Here is a 14,421-nt window from a genome sequence, read left to right as displayed (position 1 = left end):
CCCACACCAGCATATATACAGCAATTTACAAAGATTTTCCTCAACCCAATGCGTGTATGGTAGTTATTGCTTTAACTTCAATTTCTTGATGGTGATTTTTAACTTCTTTTATGCTGGTTACTATTTTTTTAAAGAGTTTTTTTCTGTGTAGCTCAGCTGGCCTAGAATTTGATGCTTCGGCTTCGGCTTCTGGAGTATGGGACTATAGGCATGAGCTGCCTGCTGGGCCTGGTTATTGATACTTTTCTTTCCTTTATACATGGCCTAGTAGTTGTTACTATTTTTGTCATTTTTGGTTTTGGCCACTTTTTGTTACCATATAGGATTTTCAGTAGGAAAATTGCTATTCTCCCTGCTCTATGGAGGAGCCATGGTTTAGGAATGCCTTAAGACTAACCCAGAGACACATCTTGTTTTTTCCTTCATCCACCACAACATGACAAAGCTCTGTCGGGAGCTGGTACTCCACAAGGACAAGGCCATCTTGATCATGACGTCCATTAGCAAGAAGCACGAGGATGAGTGGAGGAGTTCAGGTTAGACACCTCCCAGGTGCTGCTGAAACAAAGAAGCTGGACTTCAAGGTCCAGGCATGGCAGCAAGGAAATCAGAATTGGCGGTGGGAACTGTGATACATTTTGTTCTAGTTCAACCGAATCTTTCCAGCAAATCCAGGCTAGAAGAAACACTCAGTAGGAAGCTTCATGGAGGAGAGCTCAGCCTAAACCGACCCAAGAAAGCTGTTTGTAGAATGAGCAAGTGTCTCAAATGGCACAAGGTGACCCTTGAGACATCGTCTTCAGCAGCAACGGTGTGGGCAGTAGAGACGGATGACGAATGGCTCGGGAAGGTTCATGCGGGAGGCTGGGGCTGAGGATTAGATGTGAGAGTGCTTGCCTAGCATGTAGAAAGCCCTGGTTCCACTTACATTACATAAAACCCACATGGTAGCAGAGGCCTGGAATCAGAGGAGTGGTGGAGGCAGGAGAATCAGAAATTCAAGGATGTCTTTGCTATAAAGTAGCTAGAGGCCAACATGAGACTGTCTTTAAAAAAGAAAAATTAAAAAAAAAAAAAGGGTTCAGTTGGGTATTTCTGGTGCACGCCTTTAATACCAGAACTCCAGAGGTAGAAGTAGGCGAATCTCTGTGAGTTAGAAACCAGCTTGGTTTCCAACCAGAGCTAGTTCCAGTGCTACATAAAGAAATCCTGTCTCAAAAAACAGAAACAGAAATTAATTTGTACAGACTAGCAGAACAATGGAATACTGGCTGAAATGTCTTCTGATTGTAAGAAATTCACAGGCAAAGCTAATCTTGAATGCTGAGTTTGTGAACAAAAATGACTACACACACACACACACACACACACACACACACACACGAGCAGTACCTGAACACAAATCTGCCTCATCTTAGTGCCAGGGCTGTGCTGTGGGTCAGCAGCTCAGAACCAGGACTTACTTAAGCACAATGCTCTGTGCCTCTGTGAAATGGGTCTTTGATGTGCGTGTCAGAGCCGAGGCCTGCAGCAGGTATGCTGACATATCAGAAGGTTCTGTAGTCACCTGGCATACATGTCCATGGTCTCCACACATCTCAGGAGCGTGAGCCTCTGGGAGAATACGATGCCAGGAATCCAAATCAACAGATACGTTTTTTTTGTTTTTTTTAACATTTATTTATCTATTTGTCTATTTGGTTTTTCAAAACAGGGTTTCTTTGTATAACAGCTTTGCCTGGCTATCATGGAACTCACTTTGTAGACCAGGCTGGCCTCAAACTCACAGAGCTCTGCCTGCCTCTGTCTCCAGAGTGCTGGGATTAAAGGCATGGACCTCTGTGCCCCGATTTAACCTTTATTTTTTATGTGTATGGGTGTTCTGTCTGCATGTGAGAAGTGCTGTTCTGTCTGCATGTGAGAAGTGCCCTCACGGCCAGAAGAGGATAATAGATCCCCAAAAACTGAGTTACAGATGGTTGGGGACTGCTGTGGGGGTGCTGGCAATTTAAACCTGGTCCTTTGCAAGAGCAAGTGCTCTTAGCTGCTGGGCCACCTCTCCAGCCTAGCTGAGACACAAGTTTGTGCTTCAGCAGCGCCTGGACATGGGGTTGAAATCGCCCAATGCGACCAGTCTACTCCTGATGCAGGTGGGAAGAAGCTGCCAGGGGCTTCTGGCCATTTCCCCTCCACAGAGGTCTCTTCTCTAGGTCAACCCAAGGATGGGTTGCCCTGCCCAGTCCCATGTGACCTAGCACCTGCTTTTGGTGCCATGGTCCCAGGCTTCTATTAACACCATTTGTAGCCTGCACTCTGGAGTCAGCCTACCAGGCTCGAGGAGGCGTGCTACCTACTTCCTTGTCAAAAAAGTCACTACCTGCAGGTTTGGAGCACAAGTGTTCAATACATCCCAATAAAAAAGCTACATATGGCCTTACCCCAGGGATCCCCACAACCCTGCTACTTCTGGTGGCCTGGGACTTGCGCCTCCCCTTAGTGTCCTACTATCTATCTCTTCTTCCTTTTTTTTTTTTTTTTTTTCGTTTTTTGAGACAGGATTTCTCTGTGTAGCCTTGGCTGTCTTGAACTTGCTTTGTAGACCAGGCTGGCCTCAAACTCACAGAGATCCGCCTGCCTCTGCCTCCCTGAGTGCTGGGATTAACAGCATGTGTCACCACGTGTCACCATGACCTGCTGCCACCTACTTTCTTACAGCAACCCCCGTTGTCATGGATATTTCCTTTCCTGGGTGGGGCAGCTTGCTTCCTGGAAGATGTTCCGTGTGCTTGGATGCCAACATCATCCTAGGGCCCCAGCAGAACCACAGGGCATCACTGTGTGTCCCCATGTGTGGAAGTACAAGGACTTTGGGTTTGAGTAGGGTGAATATTCCTCGGACACTGTCAGGGGCTGCCCTGGGCTCAGAGCTGCAGGAGTGACTCAGTCCTAACCTCCCAAAGCTCCTGCAGACCTCTGCTATCCCAGGGTGAGGTTCACACTTTCCTTGCTGGGAATAGCCCCTGGGAAGATGCTGCTTCTGTGCAGAGGGTCTGGGAGTGAGCTGTGGCCCCTCATTGCCGTCATCTGTGATCTCTGCGAAGACTGGCAACGGGTGTCTGCTGCCTGAGTCCTGCCCGCCCAGTGGCTCAGTGAGCAAGTCAAATGGGCGTAGTGTGCAACTTCTTTATTACAGGCTGAGTTGCTCGTCACCTGGGGGCATATAACAGTCAGCGTGCTGACCCTAGGACTCTTAACACCGGAGAGTCTGTACAACTGTGTGTGTTAGCCAGTGTCCTGAATGTTCATTGTCCCCAACCAAGGTCACCCCAGAGCAGGATGTTCTGGGCCTTAGCAGGAGACAGGCTCTTGTCCCAGGCATGAGCAGTGGCGCCTGGGCCAGCAGAAGCAAGCAGGGCAGTTGCTGCCTGATAAATAAACAGCACAGCCTCACAGTACCTACACCCACTCGGCTGGGGTAAGGGTAAAGCTCTCTTGTTATTGACTAACAAGAAACTGGCTCACATAAACTTGGGCTGTCTCAGGAGACTGGAGGATTGTAAAACTAGACTGGCCTGGCAAGGCTCCCAGTGCCCATTTCTGTGTTGATGTTCCAGTAGGGATTGCCTAGCGTCCACGAGACCAGGTCAGGGCCATCCAGGTTTACTGGAGGCCCCTCAGTGTTTCAGGATCCCCAAGAAATAGCAGCTCCAGATTTCTCCTATGGGGTCTGAGAGGCAGGACAGAGCAAGCCTGACTCAGCCTGCTATGTCCTGCTAAACAGCACTGTGCTAGGCCTTCAGGACAGACGTGTGGTTAGGGAGGTGGGCAAGAGCTATAGAGTGCCCCCACAGCAGGCTGGCCTCTGGTGTCCCCAAACCAGATACACAGTACAGCGGGGAGGTCCTGAGGCTCCTTTGGCTGTAAGGTCCAGCCTCCACTACTTGTCCAGCCGTCCCCGGGACAGAAGCTCCACGTAGCTCAGGGCGCTCTGCAGTGATGTCAGGCAGTAGCCCTCTTCTCCAATCAGGTACCTATGTGGAGGTGGGAAAACAGACGTGCCACCTTTGAGGACAGATGCATGGCCTCATCCTCTGGAGGGCATCATCTTCCCTAGCTTCTTGGACAATGATGTGGCCACAGCTAACGCTGTTAGGGAGCTGGATTGGGAGATGTGTGTCCCTATTGCCAGTCCCGGCCCTGTGCTGGTCCCACAGCCATTTCATACTGCTCTTCCCTGAGCAGAGGCTGCTCAACGGAGACCCTCTAGCTTCTGAAGGCGACTGGGCATGCTGATAAGTGCATCCTGTGATGCAGGGTGGTGGTGGCAGGGGCGGTGCACACCTTTAATCCTAGCACCCTGAGGCAAAGGCAGGTAGATCTCTATGAGTTAAGGCTAGCTAGATCTAGAGAGGAGTTCTCAGGACAGCTAGGGCTACACAGAGAGACCCTGTCTTGAATAACCAAAGGGAGAAAAAGTGTCCTGTGCACAGGTGGATCTCAGAGGCTGTGTAGAAACGATGGAGGTGTGCAGGCCTCCTGCACAGTTCCCACACCTATCACAGCCCAGTGCTTTAGGTCTGGGGGTGAGGCTCCTTTGTCCCCCTTGCTACAGCTGCTCCGTACCACAGAGACCCTTTCCCCTAGCCACCTGCTTCCTTCCTACCCTTCATGAGTGAATTCCTCCAGGGCTGCACACTCTGACACCAGCTGGGGGAGGCCACTCCTCAGCACCACAAAGGACAGGATGGGCAGCAGGTCATCAGCACCACTGCTGGGCAGAGGCCAGGAGGTTAGTGGGTTTAGGGCCAAGAGGGACACTCGCTCTGGCTCTCTGGAGCCATCTTGGCCAGGCTGGGTATAATTCCTGTACCCCACCCCCACCTCCAAACAGCACAGGAGACCTCCTGGCCGTGCTTAATACTGGGCCCAAGTAGCAGCATCGCTGTGAGGATATTAGTGCCTGCTGATCCTCCAGCTGGCTGTGCTCTCACAGGCTTTTGGGAGCTTGGTGGCGGACAGATAATCATCTCTGCCCCTTGGGGGCCCACCTCAGGCAGGTCTCTCTCAAAGAGCAGCTCTGTCTCACCAGGTTAACCAGGACCCGGAATCCCTAGGATCCCTGGGCCTAGTCAGAGGGCATTGCAATAGCAGCTTGTCCAGATGGACTGGAACACATGATTGTGAGGCAGGAATCCTTCTTGCCTTGTCTCAGCGCAGGGCCTTTGGGGGAAATGAGCTCTGCTCTGAGGTGATGTAATCTGGGGCTGCTAAGTGAAGCAGGGCCACCAGGGTCCGCTCTGGCCAGCTGCAGGGCAGGAACACATACCAGGATCCCTCCATTCTGGACTTACATGGCAGCAGCAGGGGGCTGGGTTCCAGCCTCAGGCCTGGCCTCCTGGGCACGGCAGTAGTCTTCTGCACAGATGCAGATGGCCCTAAGAGTCCGCACTGTGGTACAGAAAAATAGCTTCAGTGGAGTGTGATGAGGTAGTGGGTGAAAGAGGATGCTGAGCAAGGGCAGGAAGACTTGAAGGGCCCAGTGTGTGGGGAACTATGCCCTTTCCTATACCCAGTGGTCTCCTCCTGGTAACGCAGGCCTGGGGTGGAGAGCACTGCCCTGTATTAGCCTAGTGACGGGCTGTAGGCTGGCAGGGAAAGCACATCCCATCCACCTCTCAAACCTCTGGGCCCCTCAGATCCCCGCACCGATGCACTCCAGCTTCTTCTGGGGGCAGCTCTCCAAAACCAGCAGCCCCAGTTCCTGGGCTGCGGTGCAGTAGGGGTAGGTGGAGGCTTGAGCCTCAGGGGCACGTGGGAGGAGCTTGGAGGGGATGCCAAGGGCTGAAGGGGGTGCATTCCTGTACAGCTCCATGCTCCTGCTCACAGCAGCCTCCCGAGTACGGTGCACACTCCTAGAGCAGAAAAGCCAGGCTCAGCCACCTCAGCCACCACTGTTCCAGAGACAAGCAGGGCTGTGGCTGGGGATCTCCGGAGCTCGTCCTAGGAGAGCTGCTCAGGTATCTAAATAGCCTCCACCTATGTCCCTCCACAGCCACCAACAGACGTGGAACACTTGGGGATGGCCTCCAGATCACACCAGTCACCAGGAGACTGAGGTGGAGACCCCAGCTCCCGGGGATGGTGGCTGAGGCTGGGGCAGTACCTGTAGAGGGCCAGCAGCAGGGGCCACAGTGGGGAGAAGAAGGGCTCCTCGATGCACGCCAGACAGCGGTCTTTGGAGGTGGCCGTATTCAGGCTCTCAAAGGCCAAAAGAGTCAGCGAGAGCAGTCTGTCTGCCAGGAACAGAGTTGGGAATGTGCAAATGTGCTATTACCTCCTCCACCCCGCAGAAGCTCCAAGTGCTTCTGTGCAAGTGAGCTAAGCACATCGAGGCTTGTGGGCTCATTCTTCCTGGCTATTCTACTTGTTCAACCTCCCACACCCTTCCCTTGCCTATGCTGTTGTGTGGCCTGGGGCCAGGTCTCAGCTCTTCTTGGGCTCCCCAGTAGTCTGTGGAAGGGAGGGGATGATGGTCCCTTTCTGAAAGCACCTGCTCCTACAGCTACACAATCCCCAGGAACTTCAGAACAATAAGGCCCCAGGCTCTTGAGCCTTCCTCGCTGTCTGGAAGCCTTGGGGTAGACACAGCCAGGCCACCTTGTGATCAAAGGCTGTGACTGGTAGCACATCCCTGAGCTCCCACGCTAGCTCTGCCCACTATCTGAGGGGCTAGGGTAGGCTAGGGACATCCTGCTCTTCTGGATGAATGCTTGCTCCTGCATGTGAGTAGACAGAGGTCTTTGCTGTCCAGGGCAGCAAGTTGCACTTGAGGGCTGGCAGATGCAGCGGGAACAGCTCCTGGCTTGGTCCCACAGGCTCACCAATGGCGTTGTGAATGTCCTTCACTGTGCTCTTCAGACACTCCAGCAAGGGCTCTCTCTTTGCTCCGGGGGTCTGCGGCTCAGACATGGCCAAAAACTGTTCCAGGTCCTCAAAAGAGCTGTCCTTGTCTGGCAAGTGGGATGACGCATCGACCAGGGGTGAGGAAGGCCCTGCTGGGCTGCTGTCTGCCTCTCTGTCTGGGGGGCCTGAGTGGAGTATGGGGATAGGAGGTATGGACGGAGGTCCGTCCAGAGGTCTTGGGGCTGTGCTGGGCTCTGAGGGGGAAAGCATGCAGTAGAGGCTCTGGGAGGACCGAAGTCGCCGGCTCCCAGGAGCCAGGAGGCCGTTGGCTTCGGGAGGCAGGGAGCAGCAGCCTGGGGCAGGCGCAGCACTGATGGCGGCCCGGCTCACAGTAGGGTACAGCGCACTGTAGATGGCACACTGCAGCTTCCTCAGGAGCTGCGAGATTGGGTGGTCAGGAAGGCTGCAAGGAGGAGAGCAGGTTGGTACAAGGTGCAGTCGGGCCCTGAGGAGTCTACCCAGCTGGGCACCTGCTATGCCCACCCATTTTTCTCACCCGAGCAAACAGTGAGTACCATAGCAGCCACCCTCAAGGCTGGGCACGACCTCAATCTACTTTTTTGGAGGGAAGGTTTTTGAGACAGGGTTTCTCTGCGTAGCCCTGGCTGTTCTGGAATTCACTTTGTAGACCGGGCTGTCCTCAAACTCACAGAGATCCGCCTGTCTCTGCCTCAGGAATGCTGGTGTTAATGGCGTGTGCCTACCACTTCCCCACCTCAAACTACTCTTTAAGTAAGCTTAGAAGTATGAGCTAAATTTCTATTCTCTGACCTCAGTCACCTACCTGGGCCCTATGCCCTCATCTATGACATCACCTGCATAAAAAACTGCCACACTGTGAAAGATTCCAGAGAAGTAACTTCTCCTATTTCCTGTTAGTGGATACCTTAGGATAGAGTGTGATCCATCCGGTCTGTGGAAGCTAATGGAAGCCAATGAAAGCCATCAGCACAAAAGGTCCTTGTGCAGTCCTCTGCCCCCAGCTTTCCCTCACTGAGCCTTTCTAACTAATCTCCTTCCTTTCTAGCTCATGCCCTGCCATCCAGCAGGGGGCCCCAGGCTGGGGATGGGCTCCCTGAATACCTGAGCAGGTGGGACAGCAGGCCGCTCACTACCGACAGGTCCCCTGGGTTGCGCTTGAGCTTGGCTCTCCAGTGCTTTGGCCAGTCCTGCAGGACAGAGGGCCTTGGAGGAAAGCATGGTCGGATCTCCACAGTGGGATGCCCGGGCCATGGGAAGGAGTCAACGCCTACAGGCCCGTGTGACCCCAACTCTGCCCTCCCTCCGCTGGACCAGCGGGACTCACGTGGTCCTGCTCGTACTCCAGGATGGCAGCATACAGGGCCCGCTGCTCCCGCTCTTCGGGGGTCAGAGCAACTTGACTGCAGAACCTCCTGCAGAGGAAGACAGGTTGGGAGCAGGGATAGACCTCTGGGTTTGGGGAGCCCCTCCAGGCATCCCAGCACATCTTGAGTCTTGAGACAGGGAGGAGACACACCTGTTGGCAGCCTCTTGAAGGCGCAAGCGGCGCTCTTCCATCTTCCGCTGGAGCTGGGGTAACAGAGTCAAGGGGCCAGCAGTGTCTGACTTGAGTGCCTCCACCCCTGCCCTGGACCTCATCTGCCAGGTACTTCTCCAATACTCTTGATGCCTGAAGGGTCTAGGAGGGCAAGGCTGCCTCTGTCCTCTAGAGACTAGTCCAGCACTGGACATGCCAGGAGGAAAGTTGAGGAAGGGGTTGTTTCCAGGAAGGCAGACTTGAGCAGGTAGAGTAGCTAATTTGTGCTGGGAGGCTGGAGGGCAGAGCCTGACAAGGTCCTCGGGAGCAGGGCAAGTGTTAAGGCCGTCTCCTGAGAGGATGCTGCTTCAGTGCTGGAAAGGCTTGCAGTCCCACACCTACCTCGCACCTCCCTACTCAGCCCCTTCTCCACCCTCAGTGCTGGAAAGGCTTGCAGTCCCATACCTACCTCGCACCTCCCTACTCAGCCCTTTCTCTACCCTCAGCTCAAGACCTCACCGCCATCTCCCCTTAAGGATGCGGTTTCTTCTCTTGCTTTGGCGATCACCAGATTCTCCATCATTTGCCGCTGGAGAGATAGAGTCTAAGGAAAAAAGGAGGAAGTAAGGCCCATTTCTCAACTGCCCTGGCCCTTCTCTGACAAGTCCAGTTCCTCTCTGTGCCTTGCTCACCAGTGATGTCTTCTGCATGGCCTGGCTGGGGTCCAGACGGGCCATCCGGGCCTCATATGTGGCCCTCAGCTTCTGGTTCTGTAGGGAGGCCTTCTCCAGGGGTGTTAGCTCCCTAAAAACAGTGACAAGCTGCTGTCCATGCACAGGAAGCCCAAGGAATGTGCTAGTGACCTGAGGAACCATCCTTATACCCTCTAGACCTTGTTCTAAGACCAAGAGGAAAGAAGGCGGTGGTGAAGTAGGAAGGAGATGCAGAGGGGTGGTTTAAGGCAGGACAGAGATCTGGCGCCAGAACACTGGTGTTTGTAATGCCGGGACTTGGGGATTCTCAGGAGGAGGACACCTGATATTTGTAGAAATAAATTATATATCTGTGGCAATAAAATGGGACTCCTGGAACCTACTACAGGGGCCAAACAGCAAGACTCATTTGCAACCCACCAAAGGAGAGATGCATCTATTCAGTGAAAAAATGGCATCATGCCACAACCTCCCTGCTTGCAGAGCAAGCAGACAAAAGGGTGTGGGCAGAACTGAGAAGGGAAGAGTCCACCCTGAAGTTGATGTCTGCATCTGCCCCAGTGCTGAAGCACACACAGACACATGGGGCTTGGGGAGCCAAGAGTGCAGGTACCTCAGGGAGATGTGGAAGGAGGGCCAGATTCATCCGTGCTGGGTTCATTGTGTCTCCTGCATCCGTGTCTTGGCATCTTTCATTAGTGTAGAAAGCTGTCTCTACTGTTATACTGTCAACAGTGCCCTCCTCCATTATCTTTCCTCTTGCTCTTTAATGTCCAGAAACAAGCTAGGCCTTCTAGCTTATGTTCTGTCTTGTTTCTGTGATGTCTGCCTTTTTATCTTTTGCGTACTAACTTTATTTTCTCTTCAGTTGTGTATACATTCTCTCTCTCTTTTTTTAGCAAGGGTTTCTCTGTGTATCCCTGGCTGTTCTGAAACTCACTCTGTAGAGCAGGCTGGCCTTGAACTCACAAAGATCCACCTGCCTCTGCCTCCTGAGTGCTGGGGTTAAAGGCATGTGCCACCACCACCTGGCCTTTTTTTTTGGCCTTTTTTTTTTTTTTTTTTTTTTAGCCCAGGTTGTTCTTGAACTTACTATATAGTTAAGGCAGGCCTTGACTTGTGATTCTCCTTCCTTTACCTTCCAAATTCTTGGATTGTAGGCATATGCTACCATCCCTGGCCTGGCTAGCCTCAAATTCAATAGGTAGTTGAGGGTGGATTTGAACCCATGATCCTCCTGACTCTACCTCCTGAGTACTAGGATTACAGGTAGTACAAGAGATCAAATCCATCTTGCATGCTAGGGAAGCACTCTACCACTGAGCTACATTCTTAACTATCTAAAGAGTTTGTATTTATTTTTAATTATTACTGATTTTTATGTGTATGGGTGTTTTGCCTGAATGTATGTCTGTGCCTGGTGTTCAAGGAGGCCAGAAGAGGGCATCAGATCCCCTAAATAGTTTAAAAAACAAATTTTGGCATTGTAATTTTATTTCATTTCTACTTTTTTTTTTTTTCTAGCTCTGACTCTACAGTTTCTTGTTCAGGTGTTTTCAAACATGTTTTTGTATTTCTAAACAAAGCTCCATGTTGTATGACCTGTTCCTGGTTACTACCTGAAATCTTCACAGGTCTCCTCTGTAATCAATACCTTATCATCTCTGTTTTTATATGGCTATCTCTGTTTGTCACTAACTTTTTGAAAGATGAAGGTACTTTCTTCCTAAGAGAATTTGCATCTGCTTCAGTCAGGCAAGGGGTCCGTCTCCTCTGGGAATGACTCTAACCAGCTACCCCAAGGGAAGCTCCCTCTGTTCAGCCTCCAGACCCACCGGCTGCCCCAGCACACCTCCCACCTCGTCCATCTTACTTCTTAGAGTTCTGGGATTCTGCTGCCTGCAGCTTCTGGAAGATCTCAGGAGGCAGGAAAGGAGAGAGCTTCCCTCCTTCGTCTGAACACACTCGTCGGTGACGGCTGGCGGGCAAGGGGGCGGGAGGAGCCACAGGGATGGCTGGCTTCAGGCACGTCTTCCCTGCAAGCCACACACAGCGCCCTGGTCAGGAGGCCAGGGATCACCCCACAAAGCAGGTACCAAGATCCCTCTTCTTTGGATACCCACCAAGTTTGGTAGCTGTTGACTGGGCCCTCTCCAGACACTGCTCAGCCAGCTTTAGCATCTTTGAGGTCTCAGGGGGCACTGTTTCCCCTGCTTCTAGGGAAGGAACATGGGGACTGGTTATAGTCTTTCTACAGCAACCCTCGTTCTTACTGAGAATAAAGAAGTGTAAATGCTAGGCAAGCTCATCCTTATTCATCTCAGCCTCACGGCTCAAGGCAATATACACGCATGTGATTGGCAGTCACACATCACACTGACTCTGGTACCTCAGCGTAAGGCCTCACTGGACTCACTTGCAATTATAGTTCCTCAGGGGTTGGCCAGGCAGCCCTTGTGGCTACTGCACAGAGGCATGGGTGCTACAGGCTTTTCTGGCCCACCACCTGCTAGCTGCCTGTGCCACAGACTTGCCCCCTGAAGATGTCAGTGAGCACTTCCACCCTTCCACTCCTGACCCGAAGGTGACAGTGCTGTGTCCTGCCCTCTATGGGCCTGCTTCTATCAGTACATACATCTTCTCCTCATACTTTGCCAAGTCCTGCACCCACTCTCCTGCTCCCACTTACAACAAACAGCTCATAACACTCCATTTTCTCCTCACTCCATCTCCATTCAGCCCCCTTATTTCCCTCAATTGTCCTTACCCAGCCTTGCTTTGCCGAAGATGGCAGGACATTCAAAAAAAAAATTTTTTTTTATCCTCTGATATATTACTTCCCTTAAGGTTCCTCCTGCTAGTCCTGATGCCTCAGTCTGTGGAGTATCAGAACTTAGGTGAGCTCACTGGCTCCTGAACTGTGTTCCTACATCCAGGGTGTTGCTTGTACCTCAGACTTTACATGTTCACAGCAGAATTCTCTACTTTTTGTAAAACTTGAGACAGGGTCTCATGCAGCCCAGGCTGGCCTCAAATTCACTGTGCAGCTGAGGATGATCTTAAACTTCCGATTCTCCTGCTTTTACTTCCTAAATGCGAAGTGTTTAGACTTTCGCAAGCACACTCATTTATGCTGTGTCAGGGACCAAATCCAGAGCCTCAGCACACTAGACAAGCACTCTCCACCAGCTGAACAAACTCCTAGCCCCACAGTGGGATTCCATTTCTTCCCTTACACATAACGTTGCCCATCATCTGCTTGGAACATCCCCTGGCACTAACAACTCCTAGGAAGTCTGATTGGTTTCTCCTTTAAGCTCTTTGCTCCTCCCAGTGCTGGGTGGAGCTTTGGGAGGTTCCCCAAATCCCCTTTCAACTCCAGCCAAGATGTACAAAGCACTATTCTGCTTCCTTCTCAAGGACTTCAGGTGGACTTCTGCCGGCAATGGCCCTACTTTTGTGCAGCCCCCTTTTCAGTATCCCGCCTCAATCCTGATCTGCCACCTACCCCACAGCGCTTCCCTTCAGTGCCGCCAGTTACACTATGACATCCTATGCTAACACTAATGACCAGCTTGGAACGAAACGGGAAATCTCCAGCTTTGGGGACCATCCCGGGCTAAGCCACCCACAAGTTTGCCATTATGACAGGAGTAGCAAGTCTGAAGGCATACCGGTAGTGTTTTCCACGTCCTCGAGTAACACTTGGGAGATGTAGTGGATGCTCCTCAGGTATTCCACATACGCCTCCTGTGTGAAGGGAAGAGAACAGCAGGGGTCAGGCGAGTGGGGGAAGTGCCTGCATCGTGTCTGCCAGGTGGACACCCACGTGCAAAACACAGCATCAATAGTGCCCACTCGTTTCTGAGAGACTCCGAGGCTTCGTGATGGTCCACCCAGGACAGATACAGTATCCCCACTGTCTAGAGTTGAAGGAAAAATGTTTGCACCTGAGAACAAAATCAGAGAATTCCTTCCTCCAACTTTTGCACTGAGGAGCTCCTGGCTGGACATATCTCTCCTCTCCTTGCCCTACTCTCCAGCACTGAAGGAACTGAGCTTCAATCAGGAGGCTGGGGGAAACAGCCTCAGAAGAGGTAGATACCATTTTCCCTTCCCTTGCCCTATCTTATAGAAACTATTTTCTGACAGTCTACTGAGAGAATACTTCCTGATAGTCAGTCTCACTTTCTGGCTTAGGTTATAAGAAATAACATTTTCAAGACTCCAGAATAAAATTTCCCTGTGCTCACAGGAGCCCAGAGCACTGAGATGCAGGTTTCGACTGTGTGACCTCTCTGCCCTCTCCCTGGGCTCTGCGACAGTTCAAAACAAATTGCACTCTGGTATGTATGGGTTTTGTTCAATTCACTGTCAAATACCCATCTTTAACTCAGCACTTCAGAGATGAGAATAAAATGGGCTTCAGGTAGGATTTTGGTTTTGTGGGGAACACCTGATCCCCTAAAAAAGTAGCTGGTGGAAGTGGACAAACACTGACTCTTCTTTTCCAATAGTAGTAGCCCAGGCTGGCCCGGCAGGCTTTACCACCAGGTTGCCATCCTTTTAATTAGCATTCGTGCTCTGTGACAGGCCACACCCCTTCTGTGTCTGCCTGCCTGCCTTTACAAGTGACCTTTGAAGGCAACTGCAAACAGCAGCATCAAGAATGAGCCAACAGTCAGTCTTGTCTAGATTAAGTTTACACAGACTCTGTCAAGAACACACACACACACACACACACACACACGCGCGCGCACACATCTGTCATCTACATCTTGGAGGGTTGCTGCACAGGTCCTTTACAAACATCAACCTTCGCTCTATTTCACACGTACTCATTAAGCAGGTACACCTGAGGCCAAGGGCAAGGTGAGCTGTCCCAGGTCCCCTGGCCGCGGGCGCCCTGCCGAGAGGCTCCGCGCGCGTCGGAAACGCGGATCCCCTCGCACGCCCGCCCTCGCCCACCCACGGGCCAGGTGCCTCCCGGAGCCGCTGCCGCGCCCCTCCCAGCCTCACCCGGGGCCGGTTGCTGGTGTCTAGCTCGATGGCCTTGTTGGCCAGTTTCATAGCGCTTTGCAGTGGCTTCGCCGCGCCATCCCCGGCCGCAGCGGCCATGGCGCCGGGCGGGGGACGCCGCGGCGGCAGGGGCGGGGCGGACGCTTCCAAGCCGGAACCTGGAGTGCACGGCTGAGGAAGCTGAGGGAGCCGCACACTGCCGGAAGGGACCCAGACTCACTTCCGTCG

The 14,421-nt window shown here is 52.4% G+C and overlaps 1 protein-coding gene across 3 annotated transcripts; it reads right to left on the bottom strand.

The window, feature by feature from the left end:
• Window positions 1-2,515: 2,515 nt before the first annotated feature.
• On the bottom strand, window positions 2,516-14,410 carry Vps9d1 (VPS9 domain containing 1). Of its 3 annotated transcripts, none has more exons than XM_021631212.2 (15): window positions 14,194-14,410; window positions 12,849-12,924; window positions 11,298-11,390; window positions 11,048-11,210; window positions 9,154-9,265; window positions 9,003-9,065; window positions 8,462-8,514; window positions 8,270-8,357; window positions 8,047-8,132; window positions 6,882-7,366; window positions 6,164-6,293; window positions 5,707-5,912; window positions 5,352-5,448; window positions 4,664-4,768; window positions 2,516-4,031 (listed from the first exon to the last, which is right to left on the bottom strand). In XM_021631212.2, the coding sequence occupies exons 1-15, from the start codon at window positions 14,290-14,292 to the stop codon at window positions 3,938-3,940; spliced, it is 1,950 nt and encodes a 649-aa protein (XP_021486887.1). In that variant the 5' UTR covers window positions 14,293-14,410; the 3' UTR covers window positions 2,516-3,937. The 3 variants fall into 3 exon arrangements, 2 of the variants coding, with proteins under 2 accessions (XP_021486887.1, XP_021486888.1); XM_021631213.2 differs by having other exon boundaries at window positions 11,298-11,387; window positions 14,194-14,357; XR_009594508.1 differs by lacking the exon at window positions 2,516-4,031 and having other exon boundaries at window positions 4,752-4,768; window positions 5,682-5,912; window positions 14,194-14,357.
• Between the last annotated feature and the right edge of the window lie 11 nt (window positions 14,411-14,421).

This window comes from Meriones unguiculatus, chromosome 10, assembly GCF_030254825.1.
Source record: "Meriones unguiculatus strain TT.TT164.6M chromosome 10, Bangor_MerUng_6.1, whole genome shotgun sequence".
In the NCBI taxonomy this organism is placed as follows: Eukaryota; Metazoa; Chordata; class Mammalia; order Rodentia; family Muridae; genus Meriones; species Meriones unguiculatus.
Note: the sequence above shows the minus strand (reverse complement) of the source record. Positions and strands in the feature narration are given on the sequence as shown.

What these genes read in the sequence shown, in the direction of transcription:
- Vps9d1 (XM_021631212.2), bottom strand. Translation starts at nt 14,292, where the DNA reads ATGGCCGCTGCGGCCGGGGATGGCGCGGCGAAGCCACTGCAAAGCGCT. An exon ending in CTGCTGTCCCACCTGCTCAG is followed by an intron (nt 7,367 to 8,046) that starts GTATTCAGGGAG and finishes TCCTCCTTGCAG; the next exon opens with CCTTCCTGACCACCCAATCT. An exon ending in CAGCCCCCTGCTGCTGCCAT is followed by an intron (nt 4,769 to 5,351) that starts GTAAGTCCAGAA and finishes TCTGCCCAGCAG; the next exon opens with TGGTGCTGATGACCTGCTGC.